The 18,102-nt window shown below is 45.1% G+C and overlaps 1 protein-coding gene across 1 annotated transcript in view; it reads left to right on the top strand.

Moving 5' to 3' along the window:
- The first annotated feature begins 1,579 nt into the window (after positions 1-1,579).
- The window catches only part of arih2 (ariadne homolog 2 (Drosophila)), an 88,749-nt gene continuing 72,226 nt past the window's right edge, over positions 1,580-18,102 (top strand). Inside the window, exons 1-2 of the mRNA XM_038812260.1 lie at positions 1,580-1,771; positions 14,498-14,834. Of these exons, the coding sequence (XP_038668188.1) occupies positions 14,601-14,834 (234 nt within the window). The 5' untranslated portion in view covers positions 1,580-1,771; positions 14,498-14,600. The remainder of the gene's footprint in view (positions 1,772-14,497; positions 14,835-18,102) is intronic.

An 18,102-nucleotide genomic window follows, 5' to 3' on the forward strand; every position in this document is an offset into this window, starting at 1 on the left:
CTTCTGACCTGCTGATGGACGGAAGGTCATTGATGAAGCAACTGATGATCGTTGGGCCTAGGATACGACCCTGAAGAAATCCTGCAGTGATGTCCTGGAACTGAGATGACTGACATCCAACCAGAACAACCATCTTCCTGTGTGCCAGGAATGACTCCAACCAGTGGAGAGGTTCTGTCTGAATCACCCTGACTCAAGTTTTGCCAGGGCTCCTTGATGCCACACTCAGTCAAATACATCCTTGCTGATGCCGGGCTGCATGCATCACTCTGATTGAGACTGGGCTGCATTAATTACTCTCTGGATTGTCACTGGGCTGCATACAGGTCTGCATGCACCTCTCTGGATTGTCATTGGGTGCACGCATCCGCTGAAATTGCCACTTGGGCCGCATGCGTCATTCTGGATTGCCACGGGCTGCATGCATCACTCTGGTTTGCAACGGAATGCATGCATCACTCTGGTTTGCCACGGAATGTATGCATCACTCTGGTTTGTCACAGAGCTGCAAGCATCCGTCTAAATTGCCGCTTGCGCCACTTGCATCATTCTGGATTTTCACTGGGCCGCATGCATCACTCTGGCTTGTCACTGGGCCGCATGCATCACTCCAGATTGTCACTGGGCAGCATGCATTGCTCTAAATTGCCACCAGGCTGCATGCAACACTGGATTGTCACCGGACTGCACGCATCGCTCTAAATTGCCACCGGGCTGCATGCATCATTCTGGTTTGTCACAAGGTGACATGCATCGCTCTAAATTGCCACTGGGCTGCATGCATCACTCTGGTTTGTCACAAGGTGACATGCATCGCTCTAAATTGCCACTGGGCTGCATGCATCACTCTGGTTTGTCACAAGGTGACATGCATCGCTCTAAATTGTCACCGGGTTGCATGCAACACTGGATTGTCATCGGACTGCACGCATCGCTCTAAATTGCCACAGGGCTGCATGTATCACTCTAAATTGCCACTGGGCTGCATGCATCATTCTGGATTGTCACTGGGCTGCATGTGTCACTCTAAATGGTCACAGGGCTGCATGCATCACTCTGGTTTGTCACCGGGCTGATTGCATCACTCTGGTTTATCACCGGGCTGCATGCATCGCTCTGGTTAATCATCGGACTGCATGCATCACTCTGGTTTATCACCAGGCTGCGTGCATCTGTCCAAATTGCCACTGGACTGCATGCAACTCTAAATTGTCACTCGGCTGCATCCATCACTCTGGTTTGTCACAAGGTGACATGCATCGCTCCAAATTGCTTCCGGGCTGCATGCATCACTCTGGGTTGTCACCGGGCTGCATGCATCATTCTAGTTTATCACCGGGCTGCATACATCACTGCAGTTTATCACCAGACTGCATGCATCACTCTAGTTTATCACCGGGCTGCATGCATCGCTCTGGGTTGTCACCGGGCTGCATGCATCATTCTGGTTTGTCACCGGGCTGCATGCATCATTCTGGTTTGTCACCGGGCTGCATGCATCATTCTGGTTTGTCGCCGGGCTGCATGCATCACTCTGGTTTAATCACCGGCTGCATGCATCACTCTAGGTTGTCGCCGGGCTGCATACATCATTCTGCTTCCGGTTTGCAGTGCCCCGGAAGTGACGGCAGGGGTCCTGCCAGTTCCGCTGGCGCTGCGTTTCCCCGGCGGCGGACACCGGGATAGAATCGGAGCTCCGGAGGCCGCAGCGAGCCGGTGGGAACCTCGCCGCTGCCAGGCCGCCGCCTCGATCCTCGGGCAGAGCCAGCAGGTGAGTGCGGGGAACCGGAGCCCACCGCGGCGGGGGGGAGACACCAGAGGGAGCGACCGACCCCTAACTAGTGTTAACTAGAATCACCCAACTAGCAATACTAGTAACTACTTCTGCCTTTAACCAGCGTACCCATCACTAACTAGGTTAGTGAACACCTACTGCGTTGATTAATGATACCATATCGTTAATAACCAGCATTAACTAGCATAACTAGGAGCCAAACCGGCAGTTAAAGGAATAAACTTCCAGCTTTAACCAGACCAGTAACTTGTCTATTCATTATTAACACTGTTGCTGCCAGTTACTCTAGTTAATATGTGGTAATAAAGATAGCATTAATAACCGGCACTAACTAGAATAACAGAACACCAGGAACATTTGTAACTAGAATTAACCGAAGTAGCAAACATTAAAATGTTTACTAAAATGGGCACCAACATGGCAGTGTTATTGAGATTAACTTCAATTATTGACATTGGTCACTGACATTATTGACATTGCAGTTAGGTGAATGATGACAATATTAAACAAAGGAATGGTATCGACTAGCAGTATTAACTAGAGTAACAAACAGCACTGATGTCTGAAAGTGCGTTAAAGTACTTTGGGTATTGTTCAGTGGCACGAGTATTAGTCATCAGTGATACCACTCATAGTTGGTGATCAGAATACCATGAATACCCACCATGTCCGCAGCAGCAGTGATATAACCAGCAATAAATGCTACCAAGCATTGTCAGGAAGTATGTATGATGGCAATAGCAACAGCATTAATTCAACTAACTCAGCATAATTTCAGCTGGGTGACAGTGAGAGTGCTTTGTTGCTAGAAGACCTGCTGTCTCTACCACTGGCCTCTTGTGTGCTGCCCAACAATGTGATGTTTTAATGTTTACTGTGCCATTGCATCAGGGCAGGAAGTCAGTAGTAGGTTGCAGACTTGCCTCGACGCGGAGCACCTGAAAAGCTGCCAGATGGGTTCACTTGCAGATGGATCCCTCACCAGCGTTGATTGGCGATGTTTTGTAAGAATTTCGTGGAAACTAATTTTGCTTTGGTAATTGATTTTGGTTCCTGTTTTTTGATTGGCTGTTTTCCAAGTTAATTCCTGAATGCAGTATGACGTGATCAGTTTGTGAAGAATGTAAGCATGGGTTGAGCAATTGTTTTCCCCCCTCCTCACTGTCTGTGTGGAGTCTGCACGTCCTCCCCCTGTGTGTGTGGGTTTCCTCCGGGTGCTCCGGTTTCCTCCCACAGTCCAAAGATGTGCGGGATAGGTGGATTGGCCATGCTAAATTGCCCGTAGTGTCCTAATAAAAGTAAGGTTAAGGGGGGGTTGTTGGGTTACAGGTATAGGGTGGATACGTGGGTTTGAGTAGGGTGATCATGGCTCGGCACAACATTGAGGGCCGAAGGGCCTGTTCTGTGCTGTACTGTTCTATGTTCTATGTCCTCTCCTTCCCACTTTGCTCCACTACCATCCAGCCAGTTTTCTTGGTCACTGAGATCCAACACTACTGATTCAGATGGTAACCCATTCCACCTCCCCAAATGGCCGCTCTTTGTGTGTGAGCCACGATAGTGAGTGCCATCGGATTTCTCGACTTGCAGCATTGCAGATCTGTGCTGCCGTTGCATTTCAGCCAGTGAGACTGGAGTTTTATTAACTCCCACCTTCCTCCCCTCCCCGTCTCTGGCACAGGTCAGTTGCTGCTATCAGATAACTTAATACGTGCTTGACAGAGAAGGCTTTTCAAAGCGACTGAAGGCACTGTTGCCAAGGATGAGTTGAAGGAGTGGGATGCGTTGAAGACACAACAGTAGAGGGTTTGGAAATTGGGGGGGGTGGGGTGGGGTTGTAGCAAGTTCGAAGTTGAGAGGGGCACAACCGGGGGGGGGGGGGGGGGGGGGGGGTTGGTGGGGGATTTGAATGAAATGAAAATTGCTTATTGTCACGAGTAGGCTTCCACGAAGTTACTGTGAAAAGCCCCTAGTCGCCACATTCCGCCGCCTGTTCGGGGAGGCTGGTACAGGATTTAAACACATGGATAAGTGTTAGTTAACTGTGAGGCAGTCCACAACTTGGGCCTGATGTAGGTGATGAATGAGTGGAATGGGGCAGATTATCAAGGATTGGAGCCTAGCTGGGAGAGCATTGGACCCTCAAAGTGACGTATATTGAGGTGATGGGAAAAATAAAATATTTCCAAAAGGAAATTTGGAATCTAGTATGGTTTCCCAGGGTAATCTGGCTTCAGAATGCTTCTGATTTTTTTGGGATGGCCTGATGTTGTAAAAGGCACTATATATACATATATATATATATATATATATATTGATCGCTTGTCCTTAAATTTGGGGTTGTATCTATGGCTGGAGAAATATCAGAAAATATTACATGGGCTTGGGATGTATTTCGCAAGAAAACGTAAACTCGGGTATTTCTCTGCTTACAAATACCATTTAATATAGCCTGACCAGAGTATTATACAGCCTGAGTGTAACTTTCCCACTCATACACTCAGCTGTGAGTTTTTACACTTCTTATTCTGTTGGTTTGTTGACTGTTGGCCCACTCTGCTTTGACTTGCTGAATGGCGAGTTTAATACAACCAAACAGATTTTTAATTTGTGGCTGTTTCAGCATCTAGTTTTTCTTGCTTATTGCAGCACTTAAAATGTTGCCATCCTCCCATTCCAGTTTTCATTGTTCTGTACATTGTAGGTTATTTGGGTGTTGCTGATAGCCGTGTAAACAACATCAAAAGAACACTTGTTTTTCCACTCTGTAGTGTACAACTGTCAGATGCTAGTTGAGTTCTAATTTCACCTGCGATGCTGCAAACCAGACTCGGCTATTTCTCTGCTTTTAAATACGTTTCCTTCAGGGTGCTGGTGCCATGGCAATTGTGGACAAACGGGGAATAGTTTGTGGCCTTTGGTTTATTTTCTGATTATTTTGATCTGTGAACTGACTTGAAACCTGAGCACACCCAAGGATCATGCAGCGTGACAGGATCTCTGCTTTTCCAGGTGCTTTGGTGTAATTTGCACGCATTAGGTTTTATAAATGCATGGTTGTTGGAAGTGTTGAGTTGTCTGGCATGTTGACTGGTTATACTGTAAAAGTATTGGAATTTGACTAATCCCTGGCCTGGGATCCTGATAAACCTTTGAATAAGGCTTCAAACATTTTATAAAAGTATTTGAGGAGATTGATGCAGAAATTCAGCTTGGGTTGTGAGTTTTTGTGCTTTAACATATAGGAACACAGGACTTGGGAACAGGAGTAGGCCATTCGGCCCTTCGAGCCAGCTCTGCCATTTGATAATATCATGTCTGATATGAGGTGGACCTGACTCCAGTTTCCTGTCTGTCCCCCATGGACTCTCTTGCCTATCAAAAATCAGTCTTCACTCTGTCCTGAATATGTTCAATGAGCCAGCCTCTCCTGCTTTCTGGGGAAGGGAATCCCACATAACTAATAACTCGAGAGAGAGAGAGAGAGAGAGAGAGAGAAAAATTATCCTCATCTCTGTCTTAAAGAGAGATCTCATATTCTTAAACTGTGTCCCCTAGTTCTAGTCTGTCCCACAAGAGGAAACATCCTCCTGGTATCTACCAAGATGAAATCCCCCTTAGACAAAGGATCTTGTACCTTTCACTGAGATCACCTCTCATTCTTCTAAACTCTGTTGGGTATAGGCTCAACCTGTTCAAACTTTCCTCTTAAGATGGCCCCTTCACCCCAGGAATAAGTCGGGCAACACGTCTCTGAACTGCTTCGATCACAATTACTATATCCTTTATCTAATAAGGAAACCAAAACTACACATGACTCTTATGTGGTCTCAAGTATTGGTCATATTTTATATCTTGAAATTAAACACAATTTTGTTTAATTCCACACAATTTTCCCTTTCCATTTCTGTTCTCTCCTGGATGCAAGAGCCTAAAAGCGAGAAGGCTGAGCAGTGACCTGATTGAGGGGCCTTGACGTTATATGAAGGGTTTTGTAGGGTAACTATAGAGATGTTTCAACTTCCAGGGAAGACCAAAACTAGGGGCTATAAATCAATCTAGGGTCACTGATCAATCCAAGAGGGAACTCGAGGAAATATCTTCGCTCAGAGTGGGTGGTCTGCACAGCTCACTATCACACGCACTTGTTGAGACAAATGGCAGAGAGGCATTTTAAGGGAAGTTAGATAAATGAGGGTGAGGGGAACAGAATGTAATGCTGACAGGGTGACGTGAAGAGAGGGAGTGGGGGGTAGTTAGTCTGGAACATATGGACCAGTTGTACTTGCTACATTCCTTAAAGTGCTGCTTAGTTTCCCTCTGTCGAGGTGCTATGTTCCCAGCACTTGTATCCATATGACTGCCTAATCAGCTGTTAAGATGGTGTCAATCTTTGGTCACTTGTGTGTTTCGCTTTCTCCCCTTTTCTCTATATAAGGATAAGTTCATATCCTCTACTTGGCAATGTTCCTGCGAAGGGTTTGGAACTCTGTATGCTGGGAAAGGCAATGTAATCTCACTTCTGACCATATTCATGTGAAGTTTTAAAATTTTTGTTGTTAATGCTGCATTATCCAATAGGATCATGCAGTTTTATCTACCTTTAACTAAAGTTTTAATTGTGCATTTGGAATTGTTTATCTAAGTCAGCACTGATCAGGTTCATGGTTAAATCCCTGATCTCTACAACTGCCAGATGTCAGCCAAGGCGGCAGTAAGTTTGGCCTCCGAATTCTGGGCTTGGGATGGGAGAAACCACAGTTCTGATTGAAGTCCAGTGATCCACGCTGGCAAGCAGCCTACTGTGACATGGAGAGCCAGGGAAGGCTCGATTAGAATGTTCCTCCAGAATTAAGTGACCCTGGTAGATCTTGCTGTTTAGGCCTCTCAAGTTAAGTCTGGTCACTCAAACCGGAGCTCATGGAGAGGAGGAAGGCCGATGTCTTGGCCTTCGCCTCTCTGATTGCACGGTGTCGAATTTTGCTGGAGTGGCAGTCGGCATCGCCACCGGGGGTAGCGGCTTGGTTGGGTGACCTGTATGATCTGCTGTGATTAGAGAAGATAAAGTATGACTTAAGGGGCTCTTCAGGGGGGTTTGAGGAAAGGTGGGGGATGTTTGTGACTGTGTTTGAGGGGCTGTTTGTCGTGGGGGGTGAAAAAAGGGAAAAATCTGTGCAGACTGTATAGTTGATCGTTGGGAAGTATGTTTCCCAGGATGTTTTTTAAAAAGAAGTCTGGTCAATCAATCATGTCAGCAGCCATGGTTTTGCTCAGTAGCACTTAGCTCCCGAGTCAGAAGGATGTGGGTTCAAGTCTCACTCCAGAATCGGACACAGAATTAAGGCCGTCACTTCAGTGTCGTACTGATGAAGTGCTGCACTATTGGAGATGTCATCCTTTGGATGAGGTGTTGAATCAGCCTGTCCTCTCAGGTGAATGCACAAGATTCCACAGTATCAGTTTGAACAAGAATAGGAGAGTTCCCCAAGCTGTCCTGGGCTGATATTTATCCCTTCAAGCTATCTTGCTGAAACAGGTTACCTAATGATTTTCACATTGCTCATTGTGGGAACTTGCTGCATGTAAACCGGTTGCCGTACTCCTCTATTACAATTGTGTGTACACTTCAAAAATATTTCCGTGTGAAGGATGTTACAGGGGTATGAGAAGTTCTTATCAGCAGCAAATGGTATCCACAAATCCTGCACCATATGGCTCTCACCATATGGCCTATGCCAGCATGAATCAGTGACTTGAGAGGAGGCTGAAAACTTGCCAGAAAAAATTGAATGGTGGTTTAAAATAAAGAGGGATTTCTGTCCTAGCTTTGATCGGTTTCTAGTTGGAACTTAAAAGGAGATAAAAGTTTTTTTAATTTAAAAAAAAATTTACCCAATTATTTATTTTCAATTAAGGGGCAATTTAGCATGGCCAATCCACCTGCCCTGCACATCTTTGGGTTGTGGGGGTGAAATCCACACAGACACGGGGAGAATGTGCAGACTCCACACAGACAGTGACCCGGGGCTGGGATCGAACCCTGGTCTTCAGCACCGTAGGCAGCAGTGCTAACCACCGTGGGTCACCATGTCTCCCTTAAAAGGAAATAAAAATTACCGCTCGAGTTGAATTCTTGATCCCAACTGCCATTGCAGGGTGGGGTTATCACTTGAAAAAAAAATGTAGGTTGTGCTAAAGTCATGTGTCATTTATACTGCTTACTGCACAAAGATACAGCACTTCTTTTCATCAAAGCAATTCTCCAGTGGGTGAACAGGCTGTGCTGATTAAAGAAATGAATTTGTGTCGTAATGTTGGGAGCCGGACACGAGAATGATTGCCTCTATTCTGGGGCTGCGTTATAGTTTGATGAGAAAGACAGTAGACAGTGGTAGTAATTTGTTAATTCCTCTATATATTTCAAGATAAAGTAGTGCAGTTGGTGTGAATTTATTAATTAGTGCAAGATGGAATGAGGCATATAAATGCAATTTCAATTTTTAATCGCTATGAACCTAGCTGAATGTTACTTTTTATGTCCCATCTTTCACACTCAACATTGCTTTAATTTTGTACCAGTGTTATTCTCCTTCATCTTCCCCCGGAGATTGACTCTGATCAGGGTTGTGACTTGCATCCTCTGTATGTTAGGAAGGTCAGTTAGCTCAGTTGGCTGGACAGCTGGTTAGCAATGCCAGCAGCCCGGGCTCAATTCCCGAATCGGCTGAAGTTACCATGAAGTCTTCTCAACCTCGTCCTGTGCCTAAGGTGTGGTGATTCTCCGGTTAAAGCACCCACCAGTCAGCTCTCCTCCTCAAAGGTGAAAGTAGCCCTATGGTCCTCTGGGACTGTGGTGACATTCATGTTGGCAAAGCAAAAACCTTTGAGCAGAAGGCCAAACAGTGACCATTGGCCAGCTTTTCAACTGGATGAGCATCACAGTTAAGTCCGATCCTGCATCCACCCACAAGCACTTGCGACTGGGTGACAACCAGGAGGAAGATCCCCAAGGCCATTTGGTTCAAATCCAGTACCGAGTTACAGGCCCCTGCCAATGGCCCGATTTAGTTCAGGTCGGGATTAAACTGGAAATGGTGCTATCCTATGTAGTTCAGTGAAATGTCTTCACAGATAGACAAAAATTATCAATACTAAAAAGCAGTTGTCATTTGTGAGTTGAATTTAGCCCCTGAAAGCATGTTTTCTGTCTGTGACATCAATGGCATGTTGAATGTGTTTGGTATACTGTTAGCACTTGATTTTTCACACCAAGACAGAAAAGAAAATGTGGATCTTGTACATGGACCTAAACAATCAAAGCTGGGATGGTTAAATTACCTCTTAACCCTGCCAGATTTTATGCTTCTTCTCTTGATACCTGTATTCAAAGTGTTGGGAAGTATTTATTAGAAAGTATTACCTCTCCAGAAACATGCTATTTGATTAATCAGGTTCAGTCTGAAGTTTATGCTGCATGCATATCTCCTCCCACCCCTCTTCATTCATCCGCATCGACATGTCCTTCTGTTCTTTTTTCCTCGCATGTGTGTATCTGGCTTCCCCTTAAATGTGACTGCTATTCGCCTCGACATCTTGCGGTAGTGAGTTCTACATTTGAGCCACTCTCTGGGTGAAGAAGTTTCTGCTGAATTGCTGTTGGGTTTATGAGTGATTATCTTGTATTCATGACTCCGCTCCTGATCTCATCCGTACTCTACATTTACTCTGTCAAACCCTTTAATAATCTTAAAAAGCACTGTTCAAGCTTTCATTCTCTCAAGGAAAGAGCTCCAGAATCTTGATCCTTTTTCTTACACTTGGTCGAATGTTTCATTTGCCCCAAAATTATATGATTGTTGCAGTGACCTTTCGCCACCTGAGAGCAGAATGCAGATTAAACCGTGGCCAATTGGACGGAAGCCTCTCCTTGTGTAAAGGGCCAGCGTGAAATTCAAACTCTCTCAATAGGATTTCTGGCAAATATTGAGCTACAGCCGTAAAGGCAGGGAGGCTTTGGCACTGAGTTTTTATTCTCTCTTGTATCACAAGATGGTTCTTAGGCCAGGTCACGTGACCCAAGGGTGTCTCATTTTGAGCGGGAAAACGAAGGGTAACTGAATTGAGCAAACTTTAAGGGGTCCCGCAAACAACTTCATTTCAGCTCACTGGAAATTGCAAGTAGTGTTTCTTGAGGGGAGACGGTTGTGACAAAAATTGTGAATGGACTGGGAATTTTGAGCCATTTTCACTTTGGAATGAAGTTGCTGCTTTTTAGCATTCAGTCATGGTCTTGATGACATGAGCTAGCAAGTTATTGAACAAGCCCATGCAGGGAGACCATGTGTAGTTCGTCGTTGGCACGTCTCCACTGTCCTTGACACTGGAGTATTTCCAGAATGCTGGTGCTATTCCAATGTCATTGCCACAGTAAAGCCAGGAAAACCAACCCATGAACTGAAAAGCTGTCACCCTTCTGTCTCTGGTCTAGAAGGTGGATGAATGACTTGGCCTTAATCAGATTAAACTGGTTTTAGAAGCTACTGTCACAAACCAGTAAGTGGACTTCAGAGAAGGAGCTGCTTTGATCACTGCACTTATTGTACTCACTGCAAATGTTAGGGCTGGGTTCAAGAAGCAGCTGCAGCGTAGAGCTGCCTTTACAGACTTGCCATCGACCTGTACCACTGTCTGGTGCAAAGGCCTGCGACTGCTTTCGGCAGTCATTCTGTGTCCCAAAATACTTGTACTTCCCAGCATCATAACCAGTGACCGTGGGTTCGGAGTTTATCTTGGTGCTGGGACCTGTTGAACATGGGAACTCATCAATGGTCTCCCATAGCACTGATGTGGAGATGCTGGCGTTGGACTGGGACGAGCACAGTAAGAAGTCTTACAACACCAGGTTAAAGTCCACCAGGTTTGTTTCAAATCACGAGCTTTCCTGAGGAAGGAGCAGTGCTCCGAAAGCTAGTGATTTGAAACAAACCTGTTGGACTTGAACCTGGTGTTGTAAGACTGCTTATTGTGCTCCTATAGCACTGACCTTTTTCGATATCTACTTGGCAGATACGTCCTGCACAAAATCCCCGAAGGCTGCACGGTGGTTAGCACTGCTGCTTCACAGCGACAGGGACCCGGGTTCAATTCTGGCCATGGGTGACTCTGTGGAGTTTGCACTTTCTCCCCGATTCTACGTGGGTTTCCTCCGGGGGCTCCGGTTTGCTTCCACAGTCCAAAGATGTGCAGGTTAGGTGGATTGACAATGCTAAATTGCCCTTTAGTGTCTTACAAAGATATGTATATTACGTTAAGGAGTTATTGGGATAGGGTGGGGAGTGAGTTGGGTGGAGTACTCTTTCAGAGGGTTGGGCAGACTTGATGGGCTGTATGGCCTCCTTCTGCCCTGCAGGTATTATATGATTCATCTTTACGAATGACCACTGCCGACACGGGTATCAATGCCAAAGGAGCTGGGTAGGTTGCTGATGTGTGACTTGATCCTACTAGAACTTATGGACCTGGTGCCTCTGCCCCAATCCAGAAAAGACAACTGTTTCATCCAAACAATAATGTTGCCAGAAAATAACTCAATGTTTCCTTCCACAGAAGGTGGCTAGAAAACTTTGGTGGTTGTTTCTGACCGACACAGGTGCAGTGGGCCGAAGGGCCTTTTCTGTGCTGTGGACCTCTATGACTCCCATCACTGTGGGAGGCACCTTGCTTCTCCATCACCTCATTGGCATCTCAGGCCTCTGTATGGATAATCAATTTACCCATCCTATTGTAGGCTATTCCCATTGTGTGAAAATAGTGCTCGTACTGCTTAGTAGTAGTCCTTGGCTTACATGAAAAATGTACATAAAATGTAATCTTTGCATTTTCCTGTGAGGCAATGTGCCAGCTTGTACAAGGTGAAGATTTTTTTGTTTTGGTTTGTTCCTGGTCTGGGAGTGTCGCTGGCAAGACCCTCAAGAAGGTGATAGTGAGCTGCTGCCTTGAATAATAATAATCCTTATTGTCACAAGTAGGCTTACATTAACACTGCAATGAAGTTATTGTGAAAACCCACTCTTTGTCACACTCCGGCGCCTGTTCGGGTACACTGAGGGAGAATTCAGAATGTCCAATTCACCTGACAGCACATCTTTCGGTACTTGTGGGAGGACACCGGAGCACCCGGAGGAAACCCACGCAGACACGGGGAGAACGTGCAGACTGCGCATGGACAGTGACCCAAACCGGGAATTGAACCTTGGACCCTGGCGCTGTGAAGCAACTGTGCTAACCAGTGTGCTGCTATGCTGCCTTGGAATGAACCACTCCAGTCCACATGGTGTCGGTGAACAAACAGTGCTGTTTGGAATGGCATTCCAGCAATTTGATCCAACATTAGTGAAGGGATGGACATGTTGTTGCAAATCAGGATTGTGTGTGGTTTGGAGGGGAACTTGCAGGTGATGGTGTGCCCATTTATCTGCTGCCCTTGTCCTGATAGTGTTAAATGTGTGAAAGCGCTCTCTCTAGATTCAGCCTGCAAGTTATTGTTGTACAGATATTCTCACCAAGTTTCAAATGAGTAGAAATTCTACACTATCAGCATTATGTTCTCGAAATCCCAGTAGAGAAAGAAAGCTGACCAGTGCAGATGAGCATAAATGTCACAGAGCTACCATTCATCTCAATAGAAATTGCAGTCACAACCTGTCACTATCTTGCATGCTCAGCTAATGTATGACTTAATTAATCTTTGATATTTGACTTTGCAAGCGTCTTTCTTTCTAGTGTTTTCCCATCGTGTTTCTTAAACTTTTAAAATAAGTTATGAAATAATTTAATCCAAATGGTTTTGGAATGTTCAATCAAACCCCGATCTTTGCTTTGATGCTGCCTTAGCATTTCGGATGGTTATCAGGAACAGGGTGTCTCGCCTATTTTATTTTCCTTCACCTCTTAATCTAGAGGCAGTCAGTCCGGTTGTCGAATTCCAAACTGCTGTGCCATGAGATCGGTGAACTCAACAGATACCATGAGGCCAATATGGTACAGCTGGCTTTCAATTATACCAAGCAGCGTGTTAATCTTCAGAGAGCTAATAAATCAGGATTAAAGCCTCTGTTCTAACAGGATTTCGACAGCATGATTGGAATTTTTGTCATTAATGTTGATCATTCACAAAGGCCATTGGCTCAGTTGGTTTATGTCCGTGTTTATGTTTACCTCCTCCCACCTGACCACATTTCACCCCTATCAACATATCCTTGTATGCTTCCTTTCTCCCTTATGCCATTAACCAAATTCCCCTTAAATGCAGCTGGGCTATTCAGAACTTGAATTTAGAAGTACACTATTGCGTCCTCAGGAAAGTGCTTCCACAAATTAATTTTTGAAGAGCAGTCACCTTTGGATAAGTGAACGTAGCAGTCAACGTTGCACTTAGGAGGGCAGGGGGCATTGATAATGGCACCTCTGCCGTTCTCGCTGGCCCGGTACTCCGCAAGCCAGGTGGTAGTGGCGGCCCTTAGAGTCTGGGGGCAGTGGAGGAAACATATGAGAGTGGAGGGAGCATCGGCCTGGGCCCCGATTTGCAATAACCATCGGTTTGTACTGGAAAGGCTGGATGGGGGGTTTCAGAGATGGCAGAGAGTAGGGACTGAGAGGATAGGGGATCTATTCATTGATGGGATCCTCCCTTGTTTGAAGGATTTGGCAGAGAAGTTTGAATTGCCAGCAGGAAATGGATTCAAATACCTGCAGGTATGGGATTTTTTGCGAAGGTAGGTTGCGACCTTTACGCTACGAGGGATGCAGGACAGGGTAGTTTCCAGACCGGGTTGGGAGAGGGGAAGATATCGGACATCCACGAAGAGCTTATGGAGTCGGAGGAAACTCAGTTAGAGGAGCTAAAGGGCAAGTGGGAAGATGAGCTAGGGGGAGACATAGAGGCGGGTCTGTGGGCGGATGCTTTAAGCAGAGTTAACACATCCTCATCATGTGCCAGGCTGAAACTGATACAATTTAAGGTAGTTCACTGGGCATACATGACGGTGGCCTGGAGGAGCAAGTTTTTTGGGGTAGAGAACAGGTGTGCGAGGGGTGCCAGCAAATCATGTCCATATGTTTTGGGCATGCCCGAAGCTTAGGGGGTTCTGGCAGGGTTGTGCAGATGTCATGTCGCATGGTGCTAAAAACATGGGTGGTGCTGAGTCCAGAGGTGGCGATCTTTGGAGTGTTGGAAGATCCGGGAGTCCAGGGGGGCGAGAGAGACTGATGTCTTGGCCTTTGCCTCCCTGGTAGCCCGGAGACGGATACTGTTAGCATGGAGGGACTCGAAGCCCCCAAAATCAGAGACCTGGGTTGGTGACACGGTTGGGTTTCTCAGTCTTGAGAAAATAAAGTTCGCCCTAAGAGGGTCAATGCTCGGGTTGTCCGGAGGTGGCAGCCGTTTGACGACCTCTTCGGGGAAAATTAACTGCCAGCAGAGGCAATAATCTAAAGAGAGGAGGGGGCGGCGGGGAGAGAAGTGAGGCTATTTTCTGTTAAGGATAGGAGGGACTTGTAAGGGATGAAAATGATGTATATACTATGTTTATATTTGGATTTGCTTTCTTTTCTGTTATTATTATATAATTACAAATACCTTAATAAAATGTTTTAATTTAAAAAAATTATAATTTTAATTGTTTTTGATTTTTTTCCCCCCAGTCATTCAAAGACAAATGAAGAGTGGAAGTCACCGCTGACACTTCATAAATACTACAGTTGTTGGGTTTTGTTAAGTTTTGGGTGAATTCTCACACCTGTGACCATGTCGGTGGATATGAATAGTCAGAGTTCTGACAGTGATGACGAATATGATGGTGACTCTGAGGAGGACGATCAGGGTGATATGAGTGCCTATTATGAAGGGGTAGAGAGTGACGTGGAGCAGCAAGGTGCAGACTCTTTTGATCCAGAGGAATATCAGTTCACATGTCTGTCATACAAGGAGTCGGAGAATGTACTCAACGAACAAGTTGACACCATGGCAGATACCCTGAAGGTGAGCCTTTGCAAGAAGTTTAGGACATTTTTCTGTCAAATGATGCAACCGTGACCGTTTCAAATGTTTAAAACACTTCAGACCCGTATAAAAAAAGTAGCAGAGCTTTAACGCAACACGTTACAGGGACTGATTTTAATTTGAGAAAAGTTATTTCCAGTCCACTTTCCATCTTTTAGTAAATTTTCTTCCCTTCACTAACTTTTGCTATGGTATAATTTCTTGGATGGCAGCAGCCCAACTCTAACTTATTCATGTATGGACTAAGTCGGTGTTGGCAGGGTATTTGATCGCACATTGTTCAAGTTGATTCCTGCCCTTTTGGGAGGTCCACACACTCATCCTTTGTAGTAGGTGACTCTGGAAGACAGCCAGCAATGGGAAAGCTGGCAGAACTACTTTGTGCCCTCCCCATATCTCTTAAGTGGTAACCTTGCATAAGATTACAATCCTCTGGGTGCGGCACGGTGGCGCGGTGGTTAGCACTGCTGCCTCACGCCACTGAGGGCCCGGGTTTGCTCCTCGTCCTGGGTCACTGTCTGTGTGGAGTTTGCACATTCTCCCCGTGTCTGTGTGGGTCTCACTCGCACAACCCAAAGATGTGCAGGGTAGATGGACTGACCACGCTAAATTGCCCGAGTTGGGAAAAAAAAAGGAATTGGGTAATTAAATTTTTTTTTAAATGACAATCCTACAGCATAGAATGAAGCCATTCAGTGCCTCATGCCTGTCCCAGCGCTTTGAAAGAGATTCCCCCTTTCAGTACAATACCACATATCTAATCCCCAGTCTATTTCTGTTTGCTCACTTTTTGCTTTTGAAATGTTTTTAAAATGTATATATTTAGTTTTTTGAGTGCTTGTTCTGGACCTGTGTTCAAATTACATCAATTACCATTAGATGCTCAGAACTGGAAAAACAGATTAAACTAGTTTTTGAACACTGTAACTAATGGTATATGTTTGCATTTGGTACAAGTGGACACTAATATTGTTAAAATTGAATGCTGGGGTAACAGGCTCAGCTGTTTACTGGTTATTTTATTGGACAAGTAATCTGGAGAATCAAGGGTTTAAATCCCACCATGAGAGTTGGCAAATCTGAATTCAGTTTTGGGGGAACAGCCTGAGAAAGGCTTCGACAAGAGAGACTGCGATGACCATAAAAACCTAAATCGTTCACTAATGTACTTTGGGGAAGGAAGCCGGTCATTCTTGTTCAGTTTGACCCATGTGCATCTCTGATGCCACAATACATTTAAATCTTCACAGCCCTCTGAAGTGCCCAAGCAATCCTTTGACGCTGTTGTTAAGGTGTGGGCGCAAAATGCAGGATTTGCCAGCAACAACCACACCCTGAGAATGAATTTTAATAGAATCTCTTTTTAAATCTTTAAATAAAAATTCTAATTAAGGAGCAATTTAGCGTGGCCTATGCACATGTTTGGGTTATGAGGGTGAGATCCACGCAGACATGGGGAGAGTGTGCAAACTGCACACGGACGGGCATCAAACCCGGGTCTTCAGCAAAGAATCAGTGACAGCAATTGCTGGATTTTCGCGTTTAACTGGGAACATGTGGACTCTGGATGTTGCTGTCAGTTTTGGAGGAGTGACTATGGGGAATGCTTGATAATTTCACCATCGTCACTACCACAAAATTCAGGCCATTATGATCAGTGGTGTTGTCAAAGTTATGTTTTAATTTTCAAGTGGTTGATAATATCAGAATGCTTTAGATCTGTCACGCATGGTTTGGGATGGGGAGGAAGGGCAAAAAGGGTACTCCTCTCAGACAGGATTTCCGTTTGTCTGTTTTGCCCTGTCCATCTTCCTCTTCCAGTTCTCACTAGTTTTGACAGTCATCCAGACTCGAGGTTAGCTCCGTTCTCTCTCCACAGATGCTGTCAGACTTGCTGAGATTCTCCAACATTTTTGTTTATTGTTTCAGATTCCAGCATCCACAATAATGTGCTTTCATCTCAAAGTATATATCTATTTTTGTTAGGCTTCAGATTTTGCATTAAAAATTGGCCAAAATCTCAATGGTCTGATAAAAAGGCTGATAAAATTTAATGTAGTATATAATGAAGTTATTGTCTGCAATGTGGATAATAACTTATTCGGTCAGTTTTAAAAAACCACTGCTGCCTTGTACATTATCATCTTCTTCAGTTCTCTGCCCGAAGGCAGGTCCAACCCACAGTGCCATGATCTCCTCCAGGAGTGGGACACTACAAAGGGGCTGGTCCTGAGTCTGCCCCAGCTTGGACAGAGATTGAACCTCCTGCTATTGGTGAGAATCTAATCCTCACCAGCTGTCCAGCCAACTGAGCAAACCAGCTCCCAAAGGAGTCAGGTTTGCTGCAGGAGAATAACACTTCTTCATGCATGTTGTAGAACGAGCTATGTATAGTAGTGGGAGCGGCCCCAATACAATGATGACCAGTTCCTTTACATGTTGGACAGATTTAAAGGTTCAACCTGTTTGGCCACATTATAAATGCACCTTCCTCAACCATTCAAATCCTTGAGTGGGACTTGAACCCGGAGCTTCTGGCTCACAACCAGAGATGATGCTTCCTGTGGAACAAAACCTCGTCGCCTTGTGGATACATTCCTAGTCATGTTGAGTCTCCCTTGAAGCTGAGGGGCAGCACAGGAAATAATTAATTTGGATGGTTATTTACAATACGTTTCTATTTGTTCCTTTCAGTTCGAGATCATTTCATATCTGACAGGACCAAATTATGGTACCATTTACAGGACTGTGGTGATTCTGGAACCTGTGGTTTGCTATCAATATTTTCAAGATTGTACATTGCGATTTCCATGTCATTTATGCCTAAAATAGAAAAGTGGTTGCCTTATCATTACAGTGACACCGGACGGCTTTTCCTTGATCGCAAAAGTTTGATTGAAGTATTTCAACCCTTCCCTGTTTTCTTCTTCTTCAAATTTACGTTTACATAAATGCTGCACAATAAACATGAGGAATAGAAACCGCTTCTCCATCCAGTACTGATCTTCTGCCTCAGTTCCACTTTCCTGACTGCACCCCATAATCCCTTGATTCCCAGTAAGATCAAACATTTGTCCATCTCAACCAGGAATATACTCTCATATCCCTTGAGTAGAGAATTCCAAACAATTCACAGCTCTCAGTGAATTGATGTCAGCTCCTCTCAATCCTAAATGATTGCCTCCACTCCGTATTCCGAGACTCTGCACCTCCACCCTCTCATCTCCCCCCTCCACACCAACCAACC

Source organism: Scyliorhinus canicula, chromosome 11, assembly GCF_902713615.1.
Source record: "Scyliorhinus canicula chromosome 11, sScyCan1.1, whole genome shotgun sequence".
NCBI lineage: Eukaryota > Metazoa > Chordata > Chondrichthyes > Carcharhiniformes > Scyliorhinidae > Scyliorhinus > Scyliorhinus canicula.